Genomic DNA, 22,292 nt, shown 5'->3' with positions numbered 1-22,292 from the left:
TGGTTTGTATTGTGTAAGGATATTTATCATTCTGTAGTTGATTTTTAAGAGCCTTTAATGAGTAAATCTATCGACCTTTGATCTTCACTATAAATTAGAAGTTTTTTTCCGTGTTGTTTGCCTTTAATTTTATGATTTTTTAAAAAGACAACATTAAAAAAAAAACACATGCTCAAATCACAGGCTTGAAACCCTCTTACTTGCAGCTTTATGCCTATTAACATTTTTGTATGTTACTTATAGTTTCCAAAGTACAAATCTGCCTTAGAAATATACTTTAACAGTTTGGAAATCCAGTAGTGATGGCAATGGGGTTGTGGGCATTCCCAGAAAAGCTATTTTTTCATTTTCTATTTCTATTGTTTTTGATGGAGCAGTTATCCTAGGAATTCAAATTGGGAATTATCATATATTTAGGGCTTAGTTTCACCAGGTACCTCAGCATGAAGTCAGCAAAGAAACACAAATCTCAGAAACAAACCCTCCAAACAACTGCCACTATTTCCATCTACTTCCAACATAGTTCATGATCCTAGATTTGCACATCCAATATCATCATGAAGCCCCTCGCTATTGTAAATAGTCTTGCCACAGGAACCTGACTTCCTAGACTTGTCACCAACAAAGGCTCTCATTTAGGATGCACGTTGTAGCCACCTGCATCCTTCAGTCCAACTGCCACTACTGCCTTAGAAATTCTGCTGACCCAAAAGGACAGCATGAACCTTCTTTAAAGGTTGCACAGTCCACCCTTAGGTTTCCCTGGTGGCTCAGTGGTAAAGAAAATGCCAGCAGTGCAGGACACATGGGTTTGATCCCTGGGTCGGAAAGATCCCCTGGAGATGAAAAGGCAATCCACTCCACTGTTCTTGCCTGGGAAATCCCATGGACAAAGGAGCCTGGTGGGTTGCAGTCCATAGGGTTGCCAAGTCAGACAGAACTGAGCAACTAAACAACAAGTCCACTCTCATCTTCAGCTCTAAAGTTCTGAAATTTGACAGTTCCACGATCCAAAAGCTCACAGAGCTGAACATGTACACAAGGAATAAGAAAAAATACTGTCAGAGAGGGTGGAGAGCATCAACATCGTATTACCATCACCATTACCTCAAGTAGAGTACTCTAGATTGGATGATGAACCTAAACAAGTACTTTAAGGCTTTCAAAGCAGCAAAAAGCAATTCCGTCTTGCTGGAATCATCTGCATTTGCCACGTAAAAGTTCAGTACCTTGGAGAGTTTCCTGAAAAGAATGAGAAAGAGAAACGCGTCAATGGGGCAAAATGGTATTCTGGGGCCTAAGGTACACTATACAGAAGGGAACTTGGCTTCCTGGGGAAGTAGAAGTCATAACTATAGTAATTATTTCTTCTAGAAATTTCTTCTTCGCTGCAGTCTAGGTTTAGAGCTTCCCTTCTGCTTAGAAACAAGGGATAGTTTCTTTTCCTTTGCAGGATTCTTTTTAAAAGGATCAAGAAAAAGAGCTGAAGGGATGCGAATTGTGAGGGTATTTTAATCTCTAGTATGTTATACAGGGGCTTCTCAGGTGGCGCAGTAGTAAAGAATCCGCCTGCTAATGTAGGAGACACAGGTTCGATCCTTGGGTTATGAATATCCCTTGGAGGAGGAAATGGCAACCTACTCCAGTATTCTTGTCTGGGAAATTCCATGGACAGAGGAACCTGGCGGGGTACAGTCCATGGGGTCGCAAAGAGTAGGATATGACTTATTGACTAAAACAATGACAACATGTTATGCTGCCTTTTTCAAATGTTCCTGTAAGGACGGATTTGTCTGCCTAAGTAGTCACCTTAAAAGAAATCTAATTCCCTCCAATCTGCTCCAACTTTTTAGAATCCCTAAATTGGAGCCAGATGAAAATTTTATTGTATGGGAAGAAGATCAGCCCAGAGTTCTGAGCATCTGAACAGATAAAATTGCTCTGGGATTGTTCTTTATGTTTTTCTAGAGTCTTTGGACTAGGCATTGTTTTAATCTTGGGCCATCTCACATTTTTAAGGGCACTGAAATTTTGAACTTTTCTTCTGGGAACCTTTTTGAGCTTTCCCAGTATTAAGAAAAATTCATAGGAATCATGTAGAATTGATCAATTATTGCAAATCAACTCAGATTACCAGAAGCACACCACTTGGAGTCCTGTACTTGGCTCTGTGTAATAAAAATCCAATGACAGGATTTCATCTTTTTCTTTTTTTGAATATAGTTGACTTAAAATGTTGTGTTAAGGTGTACAGGAGAGTGCATCAGTTATACATATACCCACTCTGTTTTTAATGTTTTTCCCATATAGGCCATTACAGAATACTGGGTAGAGTTTCCTGTGCTATATAGTAGGTCTTACTATTAATAGTTATCTATCTTATATACAGTAGTGTATATGTGGTGTGTATATGTCGATCTTCCAATTTATCCCGCCCCTCCTGTATCCCCTGGTAACCATAAGTTTGTTTTCTCCATCTGTGACTCTACTTCTGCTTTGTAAATAAGTTCGTTTGTCCTATTTGTACATCACTTTGCCAAGGGTCCATATAGTCAAAGCTATGGTTTTTTCAGAGTTGGACCACAAAGAAGACTGAATGCCAAAAAATTAATGCTTTTGAATTGTGGTGCTGGAGAAGATTCCTGAGAGTTCCTTGAACTGAAAGGAGTTCAAACAAGTCAATCCTAAAGGAAATAAACCCTGAATATTCACTGGAAGGACTGATGCTGAAGCTCCAATATTTTGGCCACCTGATGTGAAGAGCTGACTCATTGGAAAAGACCCTGATGCTGGGAAAGATTGAAGGCAGGAGAAGGAGGTGACAGAGGATGAGATGGTTGGTTGGCATCACTGACTCAATGAACATGAGTTTGAGCAAACTCTTAGAGAGAGCAAGGACAGGGAACCCTGGGTGCTATAGTCCATGAGGTCGCAAAGAGTTGGACACGACTGAGTGACTGAACAACAACTTTTTTTTTAGATTCCACAAATAAGCAAGACCATATGAATGATTTTGTCTCTTGTGGCTATTGCCTTGGAAATTCAGGCTACTGGGTATAAAGAGCTGCCTCACTGGTTTATCTGCTGCTTCCCTGAACCTAGTGGGCATTATATCCATTGTGTTAATTGCTGATTATGCTACACTGACATGTCTTTAATGTCACTTATGTTTTATTACATTTTTGAACCATTATGCAAATAAAACAAAGAACTTTCTTGTTTAGTTCAGAAAAAGACACATGGGCTCAAAGGTCTGAATGACAGAGCAGGTCAGCAGGTAGCCTGACAGATCAGCTGGCAACAACTGGCACAATCAGGCATAAGCCACTGTCAGAAACATCCCTGCCATCTCAACTACACTCCTGTCACTATCATTTTGCTCTGCACAAAAACCAAAATGCAAGGGGCTGGGGGACAGGCCACACTGTGGTGAGCTGGGCACTGCAAGGCAAAGCTCAGAGTAAACATGAGTCAGGTCTCATAATCCAAAGACAGAAAGAAGGCTTCTCTCTGGGAAAGGTGAGGACCATTCCCTCTTATGCAAAAGAAAGAAAACAACCTTCTTCTATCCTCTAAGCCAGTGGTCCCCAACTTTTCTGGCACCAGGGACCAGTTTTGTGGAAGACAATTTTTCTACAGACCAAGGGAATAGAAAATAGTTTTCAGGATGATTCTCATAAGGAGTTCATAATCTAGATCCCTTGTATACACAGTTCATACGAGGGTTCACTCCTATGAAAATCTAATGGCACCATTGATCTGATAGGAGGCAGAGCTCAAGCGGTGATGCAAGGGATGGGAAGTGGCTGTAAATACAGATGAAGCTTCCTTCACGTGATCACCAGCTACTCACCACCTGCTGTGTGGTGATAGGACCTGATTCCTATCAGGTCACTGACTGGTACCAGCCCATAACCTGGAGGTTGGGGACCCTTGCTCTAAGCAATGACTTCTACAAAGCATTCGCTGTGTAGAGTTGAGGGCATGATCTACAGTTCTAATACAGTGGTCCTCCTTCACATTCTGATTGATCCCATTGGCACCTCTGGCTGATCCCACTGACAGCCCCCTCCTAAGATCTTGGGTAGGGTCCTCTGTCCTGGATCATGCTCCTAACTTCAACTACTCACCTAGAGATGCTCTGGATTCTTAAGGAAGTACAGCCTTATCTCTTCCATAACTTCCCAGAAATGAGGGCCTGAACATAATCCTCTGTCCATAGTTGGAATTGTTGGATGGTTCCCACTTTCCACGAGGAAGTTTAGCACAAGGTTCTGTACTTTAGAGGTGCAGGTCCTCAGCTCATGGTCTTTTGGTTTCTCAACAACCCAGCCCCTGGAGCACAAACCGACAACTCAGCCACAGACCGTTCCCGGGCCTGGTACTCACACGTAGGCCAAAGTGGCGCTGAAGTGCTTGTAAATGTAGGTCTCGAGAACAGGGTTGAAATGCTGGAACTTGATGTCTCCTATCAGTGAAATAATAAACACCTGCCAAAGGTGAAAAATATAAATAGCAGTACAGCACAAACCCTGGCATTCAGTCAACAAGCTGGGTCTCAATGTATGGGGTCTTCTTTTCCTTCCTGATTATTTTGGCAGCATCCCCAACATTACTATTCCAGAGCTGAAGAGAAGTCTCAGGTTTCTTTTTGTTTAACATGAACAGAGAGACCATGAAGTGTCAGGCCCTGTGGTAAATGCTGGGAGGAAGACAATACAATCCAGCACCCCTGGCCTCAGAGAGCTGACTGCCACAGAGAGGGCAGAGCACAGGTAAACACGTTAGGGAAGAAAATGGAATGGGAAGGGATAGGGTGTGGGGAGGGGTTTCCTGGGAGAATAATAGATACTATCCCAAGGATACAGCTAATGAAATACTAAAGGACATCTCTCTCTTCAGCTCAGTGTGGGTGCCCCTAAAAACTGAACGTCACCAGACTTCGGGGTCTCAATTTTCTGCTCAGATGTTAACTCTTATCAGGTCACATCTTATCACTACCAGACACAGAACCAACAAATAACCACTTTGTACCTACTTATGATGCATGCATGTGTGCTGAGTCACTCTGCCATTTCTGACTCTTTCCAACCCTATGGACTGCAGCCTACCAGGCTCCTCTGTCCATATTTCCCAAGCAAGAATACTGGAGTGGGTTGCCATTTCTTTCTCCAGGGGATCTTGCCCATCCAGGGATGAAACCTAGGTCTCCCGCATCTCCTGCATTGCATGCAGTTACTTTACCACTGAGCCACCTGGGAAGCCCATGTTCTTGTTTAGGGCCAGACAATTTTAAATTGAGTTAAAGGGATTCCTTATGTCAAACACAGTAAAATACCTCATTTTCCCGAATGAGAAAGAAAAAGCATATCAAAAAGGAAGATTTAACAGGAATCGAAGAAAAAAGGTCTTGACTATAGGTCAATCATATCTAGGTACCACCCTGGTGGTCCAGTGGTTAAGAATCCATCTTCCAGTGGTTAAGGGGACACAGGTTCAATCCTGGGGTGGGGAACTAAGATCCCACATACCACCAGGCAACTAAGCCTGAGCACTGAAGCTAGAGAGAAGTTCAAGCACTGCAACTAAGACCCATCACAGCCAAAAATACATAAATAAAAATTTTAAGAAGTCAATTGTATCTAACATTACTTCTGGGAATGTTGCCTCAAGAATTCATCAGAGATATGTATACAAATATGTATGCAAGAGGATATTGTCACCATTATTTATAATAGTGAACTATCAAAACCCACAAAGTTGTGAGAATGAACACTAGGTTAACATGCATAACTGCTTACCAGTGCATCAAACACGAGGAAGTCATATGTTTCATCATCTGACATTTCCATCATGATGTTAAAAAGTGCATCTAGTGTATCTTGCAAAAACTGAAGATAAGAAAAACAGAGAGGTTATCTGGTGCTTTCAGTTTAGCTCCAAAGTGCAGAAATACGAGGAGAGTTAGATTTCAAAAGAAGAGGTTTAAAAATAGCATTTTCTTAAAAACTGGCACACTTGCTTTCTAATGTAGACTAAGTGTTATGTGTTTACACTCACTGGGTTCATTTAAGATATTGAACTAAGGATGCAGTGGCTGTAGTCTTATCTGTGAATGAATAAACATACCTTCACAATCTCTCCTCCATCCACCTCCATTAACTTCTTTAAGTTGTGTTTAATGTTCTGAGGGCTCGAGCGCCAATTTAACAAGCCTAACAGGTCAACTGGGAAGAACAACCACAAACCATAAGCATTAGACACAGATTTGCAGAGCAATTCACACACACTATTTCAGAACACAGCGACAGAGCTCTCTAGAGATGATCATTGCTCCTGCAGGTGGCTAGACCCTTACACAGTCTTTTAATTTACTGTCTCTTACCTAAGTCAAAGAAAACCTTTTAGTTATCTTTCCTTCTTCACAGAGAAAAAAAAAAACCCACAAATGTACAAGAACCTAAAACAATTCCTGAATAGAACGCACACCTCTCATATAAGATATCACTGTCTTACACATGAATCACTTAAATAACATACCTACCTTTAATCTGCTGCACTGCTTAATTTGTCCCCTGTCACTCTGTGTGTCTTGGTGGATGCAGAGGGGAAAATAAACTTAAAAATGGACATTAATTCATTTAAATATCACATCCACACTGTAGAGATTTCATTGATTTTTTTAAGTTAAAAACAGTTTATTTTATATTGGAATATCATTGATCTACAATGATGTGTTAGTTTCAGGTGTATAGCAAAATAATTTAGCTATAGTGAGTGAGTGAAAGTCACTCTGTAATGTCCGACTCTTTGCAACCCCATGGACTACAGCCCGCCAGGCTCTTCTGTCCATGAAATTTTCCAGGCAAGGATACTGGATGTGTAGCCATTCTTTTCTCCAGGGGATCTTCCCTGGGTCTCCCAGGAATCAAACCTGAGTTTCCTGCATTGCAGGCAGATTCTTTACCATCTCTAAACTACCAGGGAAGCCTGATTTAGTTATAAGAATATATAATATGTATATGTAAAAAGAATATATAAATATATATGTTATTTTTCAGATTCTATTTCCCATACAGTTTATTACAGAGAATTGTTATAATATAAGAGAATAAGAATTATGTAAGAATATATGTATGTCATAATTGCAATAATATGTAAGTATACTGTAATAATATATAAGAATATACATAATATATAAGAATTATATGTAAGAATATAGTTGTAATATAATATGTAAATATATATATAATTATATATAAATATATAATTATATATAATATGTATTATATATACAAATATATAAAAATTATACATTCATATATAATACACTTATATATATATTCTTTCTCAGATTCTATTTCCCATATAGGTATTACAGAGAACTACTCTGAGTAGAGTTCTGTGTGTTATACAGTAAGTCCTTGATGGCTACCTATTTTATATATAGTAGTGCGTATATGTGGAGAAGGCAATGGCACCCCACTCCAGTACTCTTGCCTGGAAAACCCCATGGACGGAGGAGTCTGGTAGGCTGCAGTCCATGGGGTCGCGAAGAGTCGGACACGACTGAGAGACTTCACTTTCACGCACTGGAGAAGGAAATGGCAACCCACTCCAGGGTTCTTGCCTGGAGAATCCCAGGGACGGGGGAGCCTGGTGGGCTGCCGTCTATGGGGTCACACGGACACGACTGAAGCGACTTAGCAGCAGCAGCAGCAGTGTGTATATGTTAATCTCAGCCTCCTAATTTATCCCTCCACCCCCACTTTTCCCCTTTGGTAACCATATAACAGATTTTGTTTCATTTTATTTGTTCCATTTTTGAGATGAAGAAACTTAAACTTTGTGAAATTAAATTACCCGCCTTAGATTACACAACTGCCAGAGAGCAGTATGAATGGAATTTAATGACAGATTTTCTCTGATTCCCCAAAACTATGTCCTTGCTATTCTATCATACTCCCTCCCAGAATTCTTCAAAGAAATAAAACAGATGGCAAATCAGATGGGTTGCTATACTGAAGGATGGTAGAACAGATGAATGGCCTGCAGGGTAACTCTACGACAAAAATCTTCGGGTGTTTTTGGATTTAAAGTGCAGAATTTGGGATCTATAAACCACTTACAATGGACTTCCCTGGTGGCTTAGTGGTTAAGGATTCACCTGCAATGCAGGAGACCCAGGTTCGATCCTCGGGTCAGGATGATCTCCTGCAGAAGAAAATGGCAATTCAATCCAGTATGCTTGCCTGGGAAATCACATGGGCAGAGAGGCCTGGTGGACTACAGTCCATGGGGGTCACAAGGGTCAGACACAACTTAGCAACTACACAACCACAAGCCATTTACAGGTCTAATGAATGTCTAGATACTAAAAGTGTCACTAAAGTGATACTTTAGTGTCATACTAAAGCAGGCATCTGGACCATTACTACTTTATCATTTTGTCTAGTGCATCAAGTTACTATTACTATTCGTAGAGCATACTTTAGTAAGAGTCGCACTATGTATTTTTTAATCAATGGATTTGTATAAACACATATATAAGTAGTTGAAAATGTATTCTGTTCATGAGAACAGCCAATTTGCTTCAGTGTATTTGTTTTACTGGCACGCACGTTTAGTCCCTGGGAAGCCTCCAATGTCTAGAGACAACCCACTGTCAACAAAATAAAATCCCAATAGCATTCACAGCAGAAGGTGCTAAGGCTCCTCCTAGGGTTCGCCTGCCAGCCCATCACAGGCAGACAGATCAACTCAATACTCCCCAAGCTGTGGCATGCTCTGAAATCATTTCCTGTCTTTACTTCCCTTGGTTTGAAATGCCCAGAAATACTATACTGCTTTGACCAAAAATTTCGTTCAGGTTTTTCCCATATGCTGTTATGGAGGGTCTTCCCTGGTGGTCCAGTGGTTGAGAGTCTGCCTTCCAATGCAGGGAACACAGGTTTGATCCCTCGTCAGGGAATTAGGATTCCACATTCTACTCTATAGGACAGCTAGGCCCATGTGCTGCAACTACCGAGCTCGCACGCTCAGAAGCCTGCTTGGTGCATCTGGAGAGAAACCGAGCACCACAACTAACACCTGATGCAGCCAAATAAATAATGCGTGCTTGGGTGCTCAGCTGTGTCCGACGCTTGTGCAACCCCATGGACTGTAGCCTGCCAGGCTCCTCTGTCCATGGGATTTCCCAGGCAAGAATACTGGAGTGGGTTGCCATTTCCTTCCCCAGGGGATTTTCCCAACCAGGGATCGAACCCAGGTCTCCTGCATTTGCAGGTGGATTCTTTACAGTCTGAGCCAACAGGGAGGCCCAAATAGGTAATAAATAAATACATTTTAAAATTTATTTTTAAAAAAAGAAAAAAAAAAAGATGTTATGGAAAAACCCAAGCAAACTTTTTAGCCAACCCAATACTATGGATTTGGTCAGCTGCTACTTCTACCTCAAGACTCATCTCAAACTTTATTCCCTCTGGGAAGACATAACCAATCGTTCTCTTCTATCTGCACTCCTTGTCCATATACATGCACATTAGGACAAATAAGTAATGACACACTTGACATCTCTTTGCCTCTTCCTATAGATTGAAACACTTGAGGGGAGGGACCATATTGCATTCATTCTTAAACCCATTACAGTGCTAGCCACCTAGCAGGTGTTCAGTACACACTGGATCAAAGATTGAAGAGCAGGATGGAATCAAAACCAGTAGCCCCGAGGAAATGGTAGTGTACACAAGACAATTCTTTACTCCTTACGTAAATACTTAAGAGTAGACACTGCGCTAGACCTATCCACTAGGCACTGTCCATTCCATCTTCCCATCTCCTATTTCTGCCCTAGGCTAGTCAACCATTCTGTTCCACTGGTTACACTTCACTTTACGAGTGCCATCTAAGGAAAAGGATTGAGATACGCCATCAGCAGAGAAGAGTCACTCAGCAGATTTTGGCAACTGCCAAGCACCCGCTCATCAGCCTAGAGGTTTATTCCCTAGAGATACTTGCATGCTCCATCAATGCTCATATTAAGAATGTATTTGGCAATGGTGAACCATAAGGTCTTAGGGCAAGAAAAGTGGTGGCACAGTCGTACAGAAACAGGCCTAGACTCACAGTGTTTCTGGGGTTCATACAGGTTGATGAATAGCTCTGACAAACTTCGTTTCATGGCTGTATAGTATCTATCCCGTTGTATGGATGTACCGGAATTTGTTCATCCATTCTACTGTCAATGAACAACCAGATGGCGGAATAATCTGCCAATCCAATGGTTAGGACTCCACACTTACACGCCAAGGGTCTGGGTTCAATCCCTGGGCAGGAAACTAAGATCCCGCAAGCCAAAGCGGCACAGCCGGAAAAAAAAAAAAAAAACAGCGCCCCCCCAAACCAGATGGGCTGTTTGTGGTTTTGAGACATCATAAGCAACTGTGCTGTGTACCTTCTCATATGCCTCCTGGTATCCAGGTACAGCTGCTTATCTGAGGTATAAAACTAGAATATATTTCTGGGTTATCAGGAATGACCACCTTCAACCGTATCAGATACTACCTAAATGTTATCCAAAGTTGTTCCAATTTATATCTCCATCAGAAGTATGTAAGAATTCATGATCCTCTGATTGACAGTCTCCAAATTTAGGTTAGTGATTATCTTTGGGAAAAGATTAGGACCATCACATTTAAAAAAGAAAAGAATGACAAAAAAAAAAAAAAAAACCCTAAATTTTGCTACAAATATGTATTTTCAGACCCAAGTCCATTACTTATGAGTTCAGGCACAGTATTTGGTAAGGTGTTACAGAAAAACTTGAACGAACTTTTTGGCCAGCCTAGTGTTTCTTACTTTGCCAACAAAGGTCCGTCTAGTCAAGGCTATGGTTTTTCCAGTGGTCATGTATGGATGTGAGAGTTGGATGGTGAAAAAAGCTGAGTGCCAAAGAATTGATGCTTTTGAACTGTGGTGTTGGAGAAGACTCTTGAGAATTCCTTGGATTGCAAGGAGATCCAACCAGTCCATCCTAAAGGAGATCAGTCCTGGGTGTTCATTGAAAGGACTGATGTTGAAGCTGAAACTCCAATACTTTGGCCACCTCATGCGAAGAGTTGACTCATTGGAAAAGACCCTAATGCTGGAAAGGACTGGGGGCAGGAAGAGAAAGGGACAACAGAGGATGAGATGGTTGGATGGCATCACCGACTCGATGGACATGGGTTTGGGTAAACTCCGGGAGTTGGTGATGGACAGGGAGGTCTGGCGTGCTGCGATTCATGGGGTCGCAAAGAGTCAGACACGACTGAGCGACTGAACTGAACTGAATGTTTCAGTTTCTTAACTCAGCATTCTGATCAGAAAACTGAGATTAATGATAGCAACATGGGTGTCTTCCTGTCCTAGGATGCCCATGGGTAAAATGAGACAGTTGTGAAAGCCTGGTGCAGGGCCCGTACCTGCAGAGACTTGACTCTCCTCCTCTCCCTTTTCTAGAACAAATCTATTCTCACCCTCCATACGTTCCAGTAACAAAATGATCCCATATAAATCAAGCTGTTCTAGTTTCAAAAAAAATTCATAAAGTAATGAAAGCGCCTACGGGCTCTGTTTGTGACAAAGTCCAGTGGCTTTTGACCTTTGGAGTCTGAACAGCCCTCCAAAGGCTAAGGAACAACAACTTTGGTCAGTATCTGTGTAAAAGGAGAACAGATTCCTTCCTGATCAGCAAACGCCCTCGTAGAGTTGCGGGTTTACTCATGTTCCTTAGCTTCTTTGTCAGAATAAATCGAACTAGTTCTTTATCATTCTCATCATATTAGAAGAAAGCAGAGAAACAACAACACTTATGATCTGCTGCTAGGAATACCCTGTCTTTTCATATATGCACAAGGTTGCCCTATCTGTCCCCTCTTCCTACTCCTGTCCAAGCTGACAGCAGTTGAGATGAGGAAACTGGGTCACAGTGAGATCAAGTGACTTGTCCAAGATGAACCAGCTAGTAAGTGGCAGAGCTGGGAACTGAACCCAGGCAACTGGTTCCAAATTCTCCTTATATATTTAAACAAGACTAAGGTTATATTCTATGTACTGTTAACGTTTTCTTATGTCTTTGTTTTGAAATACTGAGCTGCCCCAAACGTTCATTCATATTTCTCTGAGGATGTTACAGAGAAACCTGAATGAACTTTTTTGGCCAACCCAGTGTTTTTCACAGCCTCATATATTTCATCATTTAATAACATTATAGACTTTGACCTGACCCCCAACTACTGGACCTCTGGATTGTTTGCAGTGTTCCCCCATTATGAATAATAGGGAAACATCCTCCTACATAAATCTTTGTGTACATCTCTCATTGTCCATTTAAGTTCCCTTTCTAGGGGTCACAGTACTGGGCCAAAGGGTCTGAAAATAAATATTTAAAATCTCTGATACACCTTCTTAATCATTTCCGATAAACATTATGCTATTTAACCTTGTATCAACAATTTATTTATACTTACTTTTTCCCTAACAATGGTTATATCACGGATACAGTGTTGTCAAGTAAGCTCAGAATGCTTTCTGGCTTAATTTTTAAGGTGTTTGTCTTTTCCTAATTAATAGACTTTATTTTGGAGAAGGAAATGGCAACCCACTCCAGTATTCTTGCCTAGAGAATCCCGTGGACAGGGGAGCCTGGTGGGCTGCTGTCTATGGGGTCGCACAGAGTCAGACACAACTGAAGCGACTTAGCAGCAGCAGCCGCATCAGACTTTATTTTTTTGAGCAGTTTTAGGCTTGCAGAAAAAATTAAGCCCAAAGTGTAGAGAGTTCCCAAATACCCCTTCAAGGTTGCAGAGTTTCCAGTATTATTAACATCCTACATTACTGTAGTACCTTTGTTACAACTGATAAGCCAACACTGACAAAGATCATTAACTCAAGGCTATTGTTTAAGTTAGGCTTCACTTCGTATATTCTGTGGGTATGGACAAATGTACAGTGACATATATCCATCTACCCATTAGGGTATCATTTAGTGTATATCTTTACTGTCCTAAAAATCCCTTGTTCTTTGTCTGTTCATCCTTCCCTCTCTCCCCGAGTCCTTTGTAATCATGGATCTTTTCATGTCTTTATAGTTTTGCCTTTTTTCGGGCTTCATTTATGGTGCATGCTTTTACTTTCCCATAAGTAATAGCTCTAAGCCTCACTCTATTGAGTCTAGACACTTGCCCAAGTTGAAATACTATCCATATTCTCTACCCAACCATGATTCACCAAAATAAACAACACTGACCCTTTCTAAAGATTGACCACATGCTATCTGATCCTTGAGTGTTCCTTATATCTCAGCTGCTTTGTCTATCTTATCATCTCCCTAAGGCAGAGCCCCCACCTCTTCTCAAAGGTCAAAGGGACTAATCATCCACACAGCACAGGGGATACAGAATTTTTAAAGCAAGTCCCCAAAGCAGCTAACTCTTGGATCACTATATTCAGCAGGACTCCTTAGAAATTGCATAGGTTAAATGAATAAGAAGCTGTTATTGGCTATCAAAAGCCATGATAACACAAGAGAAGTTAAAATTGCTATCAGATTTCAAGAAGGGACAAAGTGAGGCCGACTGTGAACTGTTCAGCTGATTTTATGGAAAATCTCTGACTGCTTAAGAGAAAAATGGGGAAAGAGGAGTCTACATGGGGACAGATGGAAAGGCTAACAGGAAATCCTCCCTGCTCTTTGCCATCCTTCTTGAGCAAGGGACTGATATTTGCCTGCCAGTGTCCTTCCACTGCTACCAAAATTTCTCATTATACACATCATACAAAGATGTATTAGAGCTCTTTGCTGCCTTGAAGGAATGAAACATAAGACCTTCAAATTTTACAGCCTCCGTTAGAATACATTTGTAGGTTTTACCATATTTAAAAAACACCCAAATGTTTTTCATTCTGGTTCAAAGATAGACAAAGAAGCCTCAGAAAAAGCCTTAGCTTTCTACTAGTTCTACCTAGAACATCACGCAAAGAGCAGAATCCAGAGAGCCCAGGACCCCATCTCAGAAGACATATGGTCCAGTCTCCTGAATTTAACAAAGGAGCCCAGGAGGACGCAATAGAAAACCCATTCTGGTGTCACTCAGGTCACCGCACCTACCATTCTGGGTGAGCTTTGTGGAACAGATGAGGGTGGCAATCTGAAAGCTATCCTTTGTGCTGTCCTTGGCTGGTGCAAAGTTGGCTGTGTTTTTAGATGCTTGGAGCTCCTTTTCTTCCATCTCCACCTTGGTTCCAGGCAAGGTCAGGTAGAATTTAGCATCTTCCATCTTTTTGTTGTCACCCTGCAAAGGAAGCATGTCAGGGAAGCCAGAGAGTAGACAAAATCTCTTAGGTGCAAATAAAATAATATTTATTGTGAGCGCAGTGTATCTCTAGCATAAGCAACAAAGTTTTATCCCTTCTAACTCTGAGGTGTTATGATACTTTTCAAACGTCTGAGCCCAGAAATAATTTAAACATTGCATGAAAACGGAGTAAGTTATGAAGCAGAAATCAATATCCTAGTCTGTGTTATAAGTACATAAGTAAAGCTTAAGGTTGGATTTCATTTTCTTGAACGTGTAAATTATCACAGTTATACTTCATTGGGTCCCCTGAGAAGAAACAGCTAGCCATGGCTTCCAACACTATTTCTGAGCTCAGAAGCTATTAACGGAAATACACATCAGGCAGCTTCATCTCAGAAAAGCTATCAACTGAAAAAAGCCTCCTTGACGTTGTTGGACGAATGAGATCTTCTCAACATCTACTTTCAACTCTAAAATCTCAGTGGGAATGATAGCTCTGCAGCACTTAGATGGAAGAATAAGGACAAAACTGATAAGGGAGGACGAGGGGCCCCAGAGCACAGAAATGGTGCCTGGCTCACGCTGATATGAAAACCACATCCTACCACACCCACCACCTGCTAACCCAGCCCAACAGTGCAATTATCAACGCTCCACAAGGGGTGATGCAAAGAACAGAAAGCCAGAGAGTGACCTCTGGCTGTTCACCTCCATGATGCCATTTGCAGAAGAAGGAGGGACCATCATTTAAAAAACAAAAAAATTTTTTTTCTTGGCCATGCTGCACAGCATGTGGGATCCAAGTTCCCCAACCAGGGATCAAACCCACGCCCCCTGCAGTGGAAGTGTGACTGGTGGTCCCAACTGGACCATCAGGGAAGCCCCAGGACCATCATTTATTAGACTGAAGGGGATGGGAGTCCATGAAGCTAGTGTGACCACAGTCCTCTGTGATTTGAGACTGGTAGGTGACAACACATATAGCTCTAGAGAAGTTTCTGACAGTTATACACAAAATCTAAAAGGAGTTTTCAGAATCACTTTCAGAGGGAGTAAGGAGGTCCTTGGCCTCTTTCTTTAGCACTACCTTATACACCACCAGATCATGCCTCCCGTCCTGCAGAGTGGTGCCATCCATGTTCATCAGCTTCACAAAGGACACGCCAAAGGCTCGCTCCGATTTATCTCTGGCTGAAAAGACAAGAATATATGTCTGAGCAGGGCAGGAGGATACCAGGGAGTGATGGCTATGACAGCTGATGGCACACTGTGCTCTACAGTCAGGTGTTCGACCACACTCTCATTAATCAGTTCAGTGAGCTCCAATAAGCCATATGGATTATGCATGTCACTGGCTCCCTGAAGGAAACAGTTCCTCAACTGAAATCTTCTGGTGTCCCCAACACATACCCTGCTCTTCCTATATTTATGAATGAATGACACCAGAATCCACTCAAGCATCCAATCAGAACAACGGGTATCGACACTGACCCCACCCCCAGGCTAACTCCACATCCCGAGAGCCTCTGGACACTTTTTCTCTCCATTCCTGCTGTTCCCTCCTGAGTCCAGGCCACCCTCATCACTTCCCTGTATTCCCATAAGCTCTTCATAACAGGTCTCTCTGTTGTTAGCCCTTCACCACCCAACACCTCTCCACTCTTTGGTATGAATCTCCAAAATCAAACCTAATCAGGTCAAATGCCATGCTTCCAAACCATTCCATGGGCTATCTCACTACTGCTGTTTTAAAACAGACTCAGTATGTATGTATTGATCTCTCTGTATATATGTATTTATTTAGTTATATTTTGCTGCACTGGGTCTTTGATGCTGTGCACAGGCTTTCTCTAGCTGTGGTGAGCAGGGACTACTCTCTAGTTGTGTATGGGCTTCTGATTGCAGTAGCTTCTCTTGTTTTGGAGCATGGGCTCTAGAGCACAGGCTGAGGAACTGTGGTGCATGGGCTTAGTTGCTCCTCAGCAAGTAGGATCTTCCCGGACCAGTGATGGAATCCGTGACCCCAGCATTGGCAGGCAGATTCCTAGCCACTGGACCACCAGGGAAGTACCTCAGCAAGTATTTTATTTATTATATTTCAAGGTTTGTGGACAGCAAGGAGATCAAACCAGTCAATCCTAAAGGAAGTCAATCCTGAATATTGGAAGGAGTGATGCTGAAGCTCCAATACTTTGGCCACCTGATGCGAAGAGCACACTCATTGGAAAAGACCCTGATGCTGGGAAAGACTGAGGGCAGGAGGAGAAGGGGGCAACAGAGTATGAGATGGTTGGATGGCATCACCAACTCTATGGACATGAGCTTGAGCAAACTCCGGGAGACAGTGAAGGACAGGGAAGCGTGGTGTGCTGCAGTCCGTGGGGTTGCAAAGAGTCAGACACAACTTAGCCACTGAAAACAATAACAAGGCTGTGATGCCATCTAAGGTTTCTGTTCTTCTCTTTTTCCAAGATGCCAACGTGTGACGAAAAGGGATTATATTTTTCTTGTGGCATCTGGGAAGGAGAATCCAGCCTTTTGTGGAAGGAAAGGGCCTCCCTCCTGGTCTTCAGAGTTGGCCTCTGAGCTCACCATGTCCCCCTACTCAGATGTCTATGGCTGGGGTGACTCGTGACCCCTTCTCACCACAGGCACACCTCTAAGCTCTTCTAGGTCTTGTGTGTCCCCAGACTGGCTAAGCAGGTATCTGTTATGAAAAGATTATACTATAGTTTGTTCATATGTTCTCCTTTTGATGGCCACTTGGGCCGTGTCCAGTTTGGTTGGGGATACCACGACTAAAGCTGTTATAAACAGATACCAAATCACCACCACCACCACCACCACCTATACTTGCAATCCCCAATCATTTTGGCACCAGGGACTGGTTTCATGGAAGATAATTTCTCTACAGACCAGGGGCAGGGGATGGCTTCAGGATGATTCAAGTGCATTACATTTATTGTGCACTTTATTTCTATTATTATTCCATCAGCTTTACCTCAGATCATCAGGCATTCGACTCCAGAAGTTAGGGACTAATGACCTATACAACACTCTTTAATGGCTCCTCTATAAGATGGTCTAAAAGAACCTTCACTTTTCATGATCCTGCTCCAGCCTGCCTGGAATCAGACTGCCAAGGTGTCAATCTGGGTTCTTACTAGCCCTGTGACCTTAGGCAAAGTGAAAGTAAAAGTCACTCAGTCATATCCAACTCTTTGCAACCCCCATGGACTTCTCCATGGAATTCTCCAGGCCAGAATACTGGTGTAGGTAGCTGTTCCCTTCTCCAGGGGATCTTCCCAACCCAGGAATCAAACCCAGCTGAGCCACCAGGGAAGACCAAGAATACTGGAGTGTGTAGCCTATCCCTTCTTCAGCGGATCTTCCCAGGAATCAAATCAGGTTCTCCTGCATTGCAAGTGGACTCTTTACCAGCTGAGCTACCAGGGAAGCCCAACCGTGGGCCTCACATCTCTGTGCCTCACTTTCCTTATGTACAGAAGTGGATAAAAGTACTATGGATCTTATCAGACTACTGTAGATACTAAACAAGATAGCATATAAATAGAGCTTCACGTGGTATCTCGTACAAACTAAGAGCTTGAGAAACGCTCCTTTAGTATAATGTAGAACTGAAAGAAATTGCTAATATTTGACTATCTGCTACTGACCTATAAAACTGGCACTTTAAGATGGCTCAATTTAATATTATAATTGCTCCCACTTCAGCCTCCCTTTGCTTTTTCAAACACATTTCTCCACCATCACCCTTTGATGGGCTAACCTCTGCTTCGAGGCTCAGAGAGGATGTAGGAAATCTTAGGAGTAAATCCCCAGGCAGGGCTGGGTGCTACGCTTACAACTCCAGGTTTGCTGCTGTAACACGTCACATTGATCTGACCTTCATTGTCTGTTTTCATACTCATCTTTCTAACTAGATCACAGAGACTATTCAAAACAGTGCCTGAGTCATGTCTGCTCTTATCTACTGAGGGCCTGGCCTGCAGTCTGGTAGGTAGACAGCAGTCAAAAATTTCAGTTTGAAAGGAAGGACTGGACTTTCATGCAGTGCTGAATAAGAACACTTCCAGACACATTGTGATCAATCGGAAAATAAACAATATTCTCCTTTGTTCATACTTTAGAAAAGTCAACTCATGAACTATGTATGATCTAAGATTTGAAATAGTTCTTTCATGAAAAAAAAATTTGGGAAACTAGAGATTAAACACTTTTCTGGCTTCAGGATTTCTCAGCATTATGACAACATACACTGTGAATGCCTAAGAGGAAAATACAATACACAAGCATTTCCTATGTCTATCCAACTGTGAAACTCATTGTGTCAGAGAGCATCTATTAGCATCTTAGAGAACCTTAGTACTCAGAGAACACATTTTGGGGAAATTCTGATACAGAATGAACAACACAAATCTTGGAAACCTAGAACAACTCATTAAAAAATATTTCCTTAGCACCAAAGAATCCTGAAATAAAGATGCCAAGTATCTTGTTCTACAGACACACAAAAGTGCTGTCAAACAGGAGGAAATATTGTTTTGATGAAAGTATGTCGTAGACCTCCTAATACTTACATTCCTGAGACGACCGATGTCGGAAGGTAAATCTTATATGGCAGCGAGTAACTTCTTCTATGGCAATGGACACCTGCATAATAATTCAGAATTATGAGTTTATATCAATTCAGTCCTTGGCACTCAAAGCTCATTTTATAAAATGAAGCCCATTTTAGTATTTGATCATAAGGAGTCATTGTGATAGAGTGAGATTTGGTAGAGGGCTTCATTCAAGAGAGGTTTAGCTATTTCTCAAAACCAAGTGAATCTCAAGAGATCATCTTTGCTATTTATCATAGATTCTGAAAGCGGAGATACTACAAATTTCTAGTGTCTTCTCAAGTATGAGGCAGGAGATGCTTCAGATTGAAAACATCAGTACTTGTACCTTTCCGACTACAAGCTGTACATGAATATAGTAATATGTAGGGACTATAATAGAAGGAAAGTGCTTCCCTGGTGGTTCAGTGGTAAAGAATCTGCCTGCCAAGGCAGAAGACCCAGGATCGATTCCTGGGTTGGGAAGGTTCCCACAGGAAGGAAATGGCAACCCACTCCAGTATTCTTGCCTGGAGAAACCCATGGACAGAGGAGCCTGGCAGGCTATAGTCCATGAGGTCACAAAGAGTCGGACATGACTGAGCACATACACACACTAAGAGAAAAAGACAAAATACCAGAGAAAAGGAAGCTTTTTCTTTCTGCTGCTTATATGTACGGAAGGGACAGGGAAAACAGAGGCATGGGGCAATGTACAGAGCAGAGAATTTGTGGCACGAGTTTAATTATGGTGTGGTTATATAATGGACTATTATGCAAGTATCTATCAAACCTCAACATGAATCAGCCATAGGTATACATATATCCCCTCCCTTTTGAATCTCCCTCCCAGTTCCCTCCCCATCCCACCCCTCTAGGTTGATACAGAGCCCTTGTTTGAGCTTCCTGAGGCATACTGCAAATTCCCATTGGCTATTTATTTTACATATGGTAATATAAGTTTCCATGTTACTCTTTCCATACAGCTCACTCTGTCCTCCCCTCTCCCCATGTCCATAAGTCTATTTTCTATGTCTGTTTCTCCACTGCTGCCCTGTAAGTTCTTCAGTACCATTCTTCTAGATTCCGTATATATGTGCTAGAATACGATATTTATCTTTCTCTGACTCACTTCACTCTGTGTAATAGGTTCTAGGTTCATCCACCTCATCAGAACTGACTCAAATGCGTTCCTTTTTATGCCTGAGTATTATTCCATTGTATATATGTACCACAACTTCTTTATCCATTCATCTGTCGATGGACATCTACGTTGCTTCCATATTCTAGCTATTGTAAACAGTGCTGCAATGAACAAAGGATACATGTGTCTTTCTCAATTTTGGTTTCCTCAGGGTATATGCCTAGGAGTGGGATTGCTGGGTCATATGGTGGTTTTATTCCTAGTTTTTTACGGAATCTCCATACCGTCTTCCATAGTGGCTGTACCAATTTACACTCTCACCAACAGTGCAAGAGCGTTCCCTATTCTCCACATCCTCTCCAGCATTTATTGTTTATAGACTTTTTGATGATGGCTATTCTGACCAGTGTGAGGTGATATGTCATTGCACATTTGATTTTATTATGCAAGTATCTAAAAATACACTTCAGAAGACCTTTTCGTGCCTCGAGAGAGTATGAAAAGCCAAAATATAAGTTTGTTTGAACAGCATTATTCAAGACATATGAAGTATGTAAAATTTTGGAGGATGGTTCAGTTCAGTTGCTCAGTCGGGTCCAACTCTTCATGACCCCATGGACTGCAGCATGCCAGGCTTCCCTGTCCATCACCAACTCCCAGAGTTTACTCAAGCTCATGTCCATGGAGTTGGTGATGCCACCCAACAATACCATCCTCTGTCGTCCCCTTCTTCTCCCACCTTCAATCATTCCCAGCATCAGGGTCTTTTCCAATGAGTCAGTTCTTCTCATCAGGTGGCCAAAGTACTGGAGTTTCAGCTTCAGCATCAGTCCTTCCAATGAATATTCAGCACTGATCTCCTTTAGGATGGACTGGTTGGATCTCCTTGCTGTCCAAGGGACTCTCGAGTCATCTCCAACACCACAGTTCAAAAGCATCAATTCTTCAGCGCTAAGCTTTCTTTATAGTCCAACTCTCACATCCATACATGACTACGGGAAAAACCATAGCTTTGACTAGACAGACCTTTGTTGGCAAAGTAATGTCTCTGCTTTTTAATATGCTGTCTTGGTTGGTCATAACTTTTCTTCCAGGGAGCAAGTATCTTTTAATTTCATGGCTGCAGTCACCATCTGCAGTGATTTTGGAGCCCCCCAAGAAAGTCTGCCACTGTTTCCACTGTTTCCCATCTATTTGCCATGAAGCAATGGGACCAGATGCCATGATCTTAGTTTTCTGAATGTTGAGTTTTAAGCCAACTTTTCTACTCTCATCTTTCACATTCATCAAGAGGCTCTTTAGTTTTTCTTTGCTTTCTGCCATAAGGGTGGTGTCATCTGCATATCTGAGGTTATTGGTATTTCTCCCAGCAATCTTGATTACAGCTTGTGCTTCATCCAGTCCAGCATTTCTCATGATGTACTCTGTACATAAGTTAAATAAGCAGGGTGACAATATACAGCCTTGACATACTCCTTTCCCGATTTTGAACCGGTCTGTTGTTCCATGTCCAGTTCTAACTGTTGCTTCCTGAACTGCATACAGATTTCTCAAGAGGCAGATCAGGTGGTCTGGTCTTTCCATCTCATTAAAAATTTTCCACAGTTTGTTGTGATCCACACAGTCAAAGGCTTTGGAGTAGTCAATAAAGCAGAAGTAGATGTCTTTCTGGAACTCTCTCGCTTTTTCGATGATCAACAGATGTTGGCAATTTGATCTCTGGTTCCTCTGCCTTTTCTAAATCTAGCTTGAACATCTGGAATTTCACAGTTCATGTACTGTTGAAGCCTGGCTTGGAGAATTTTGAGCATTACTTTGCTGGCATGTGAGATGCGTGCAATTGTGCAGTAGTTTGAACATTCATTGGCATTGCCTTTTTTGGGGATTGGAATGAAAACTGACCTTTTTCAGTCCTGTGGCCACTGCTGAGTTTTCCAAATTTGCTGGCATGTTGAGTATAGCACTTTGACAACATCATCTTTTAGGATCTGAAATAGGTCAACTAGAATTTCACCACCTCCACTAGCTTTGTTCGTAATGATGCTTCCTAAGGCCCACTTGACTTCATATTCCAGGATGTCTGGCTCTAGGTGAGTGATCACACCATTGTGGTTATCTGGGTCATGAAGATCTTTTTTGTATCGTTCTTCTGTGTGTTCTTGCCACCTCTTCTTAACATCTTCTGTT

The 22,292-nt window shown here is 41.9% G+C and overlaps 1 protein-coding gene across 6 annotated transcripts in view; it reads right to left on the bottom strand.

The window, feature by feature from the left end:
• DOCK5 (dedicator of cytokinesis 5) overlaps positions 1 to 22,292 on the bottom strand; it is a 261,149-nt gene that overhangs the window by 82,724 nt on the left and 156,133 nt on the right. For all 6 annotated transcript variants that reach the window (XR_014060920.1, XM_081516237.1, XM_081516228.1 and 3 more), the window contains 7 exons: positions 18,941 to 19,013; positions 15,427 to 15,530; positions 14,150 to 14,333; positions 6,130 to 6,227; positions 5,802 to 5,891; positions 4,390 to 4,490; positions 1,108 to 1,242 (listed from right to left, as the gene is read on the bottom strand). Coding sequence is in view for 5 of the 6 variants with exons in the window: in XM_081516237.1 (XP_081372363.1) it covers positions 1,108 to 1,242; positions 4,390 to 4,490; positions 5,802 to 5,891; positions 6,130 to 6,227; positions 14,150 to 14,333; positions 15,427 to 15,530; positions 18,941 to 19,013 (785 nt within the window). In the remaining variant the exon portion in view is untranslated. The remainder of the gene's footprint in view (positions 1 to 1,107; positions 1,243 to 4,389; positions 4,491 to 5,801; positions 5,892 to 6,129; positions 6,228 to 14,149; positions 14,334 to 15,426; positions 15,531 to 18,940; positions 19,014 to 22,292) is intronic.

This window comes from Giraffa tippelskirchi, chromosome 1 (genome assembly GCF_054371585.1).
Source record: "Giraffa tippelskirchi isolate mGirTip1 chromosome 1, T2T-mGirTip1v1.2.pri, whole genome shotgun sequence".
In the NCBI taxonomy this organism is placed as follows: Eukaryota; Metazoa; Chordata; class Mammalia; order Artiodactyla; family Giraffidae; genus Giraffa; species Giraffa tippelskirchi.
The sequence above is the reverse complement of the archived record's forward strand: the minus strand, read 5'-3'. Positions and strand labels throughout refer to the sequence as shown.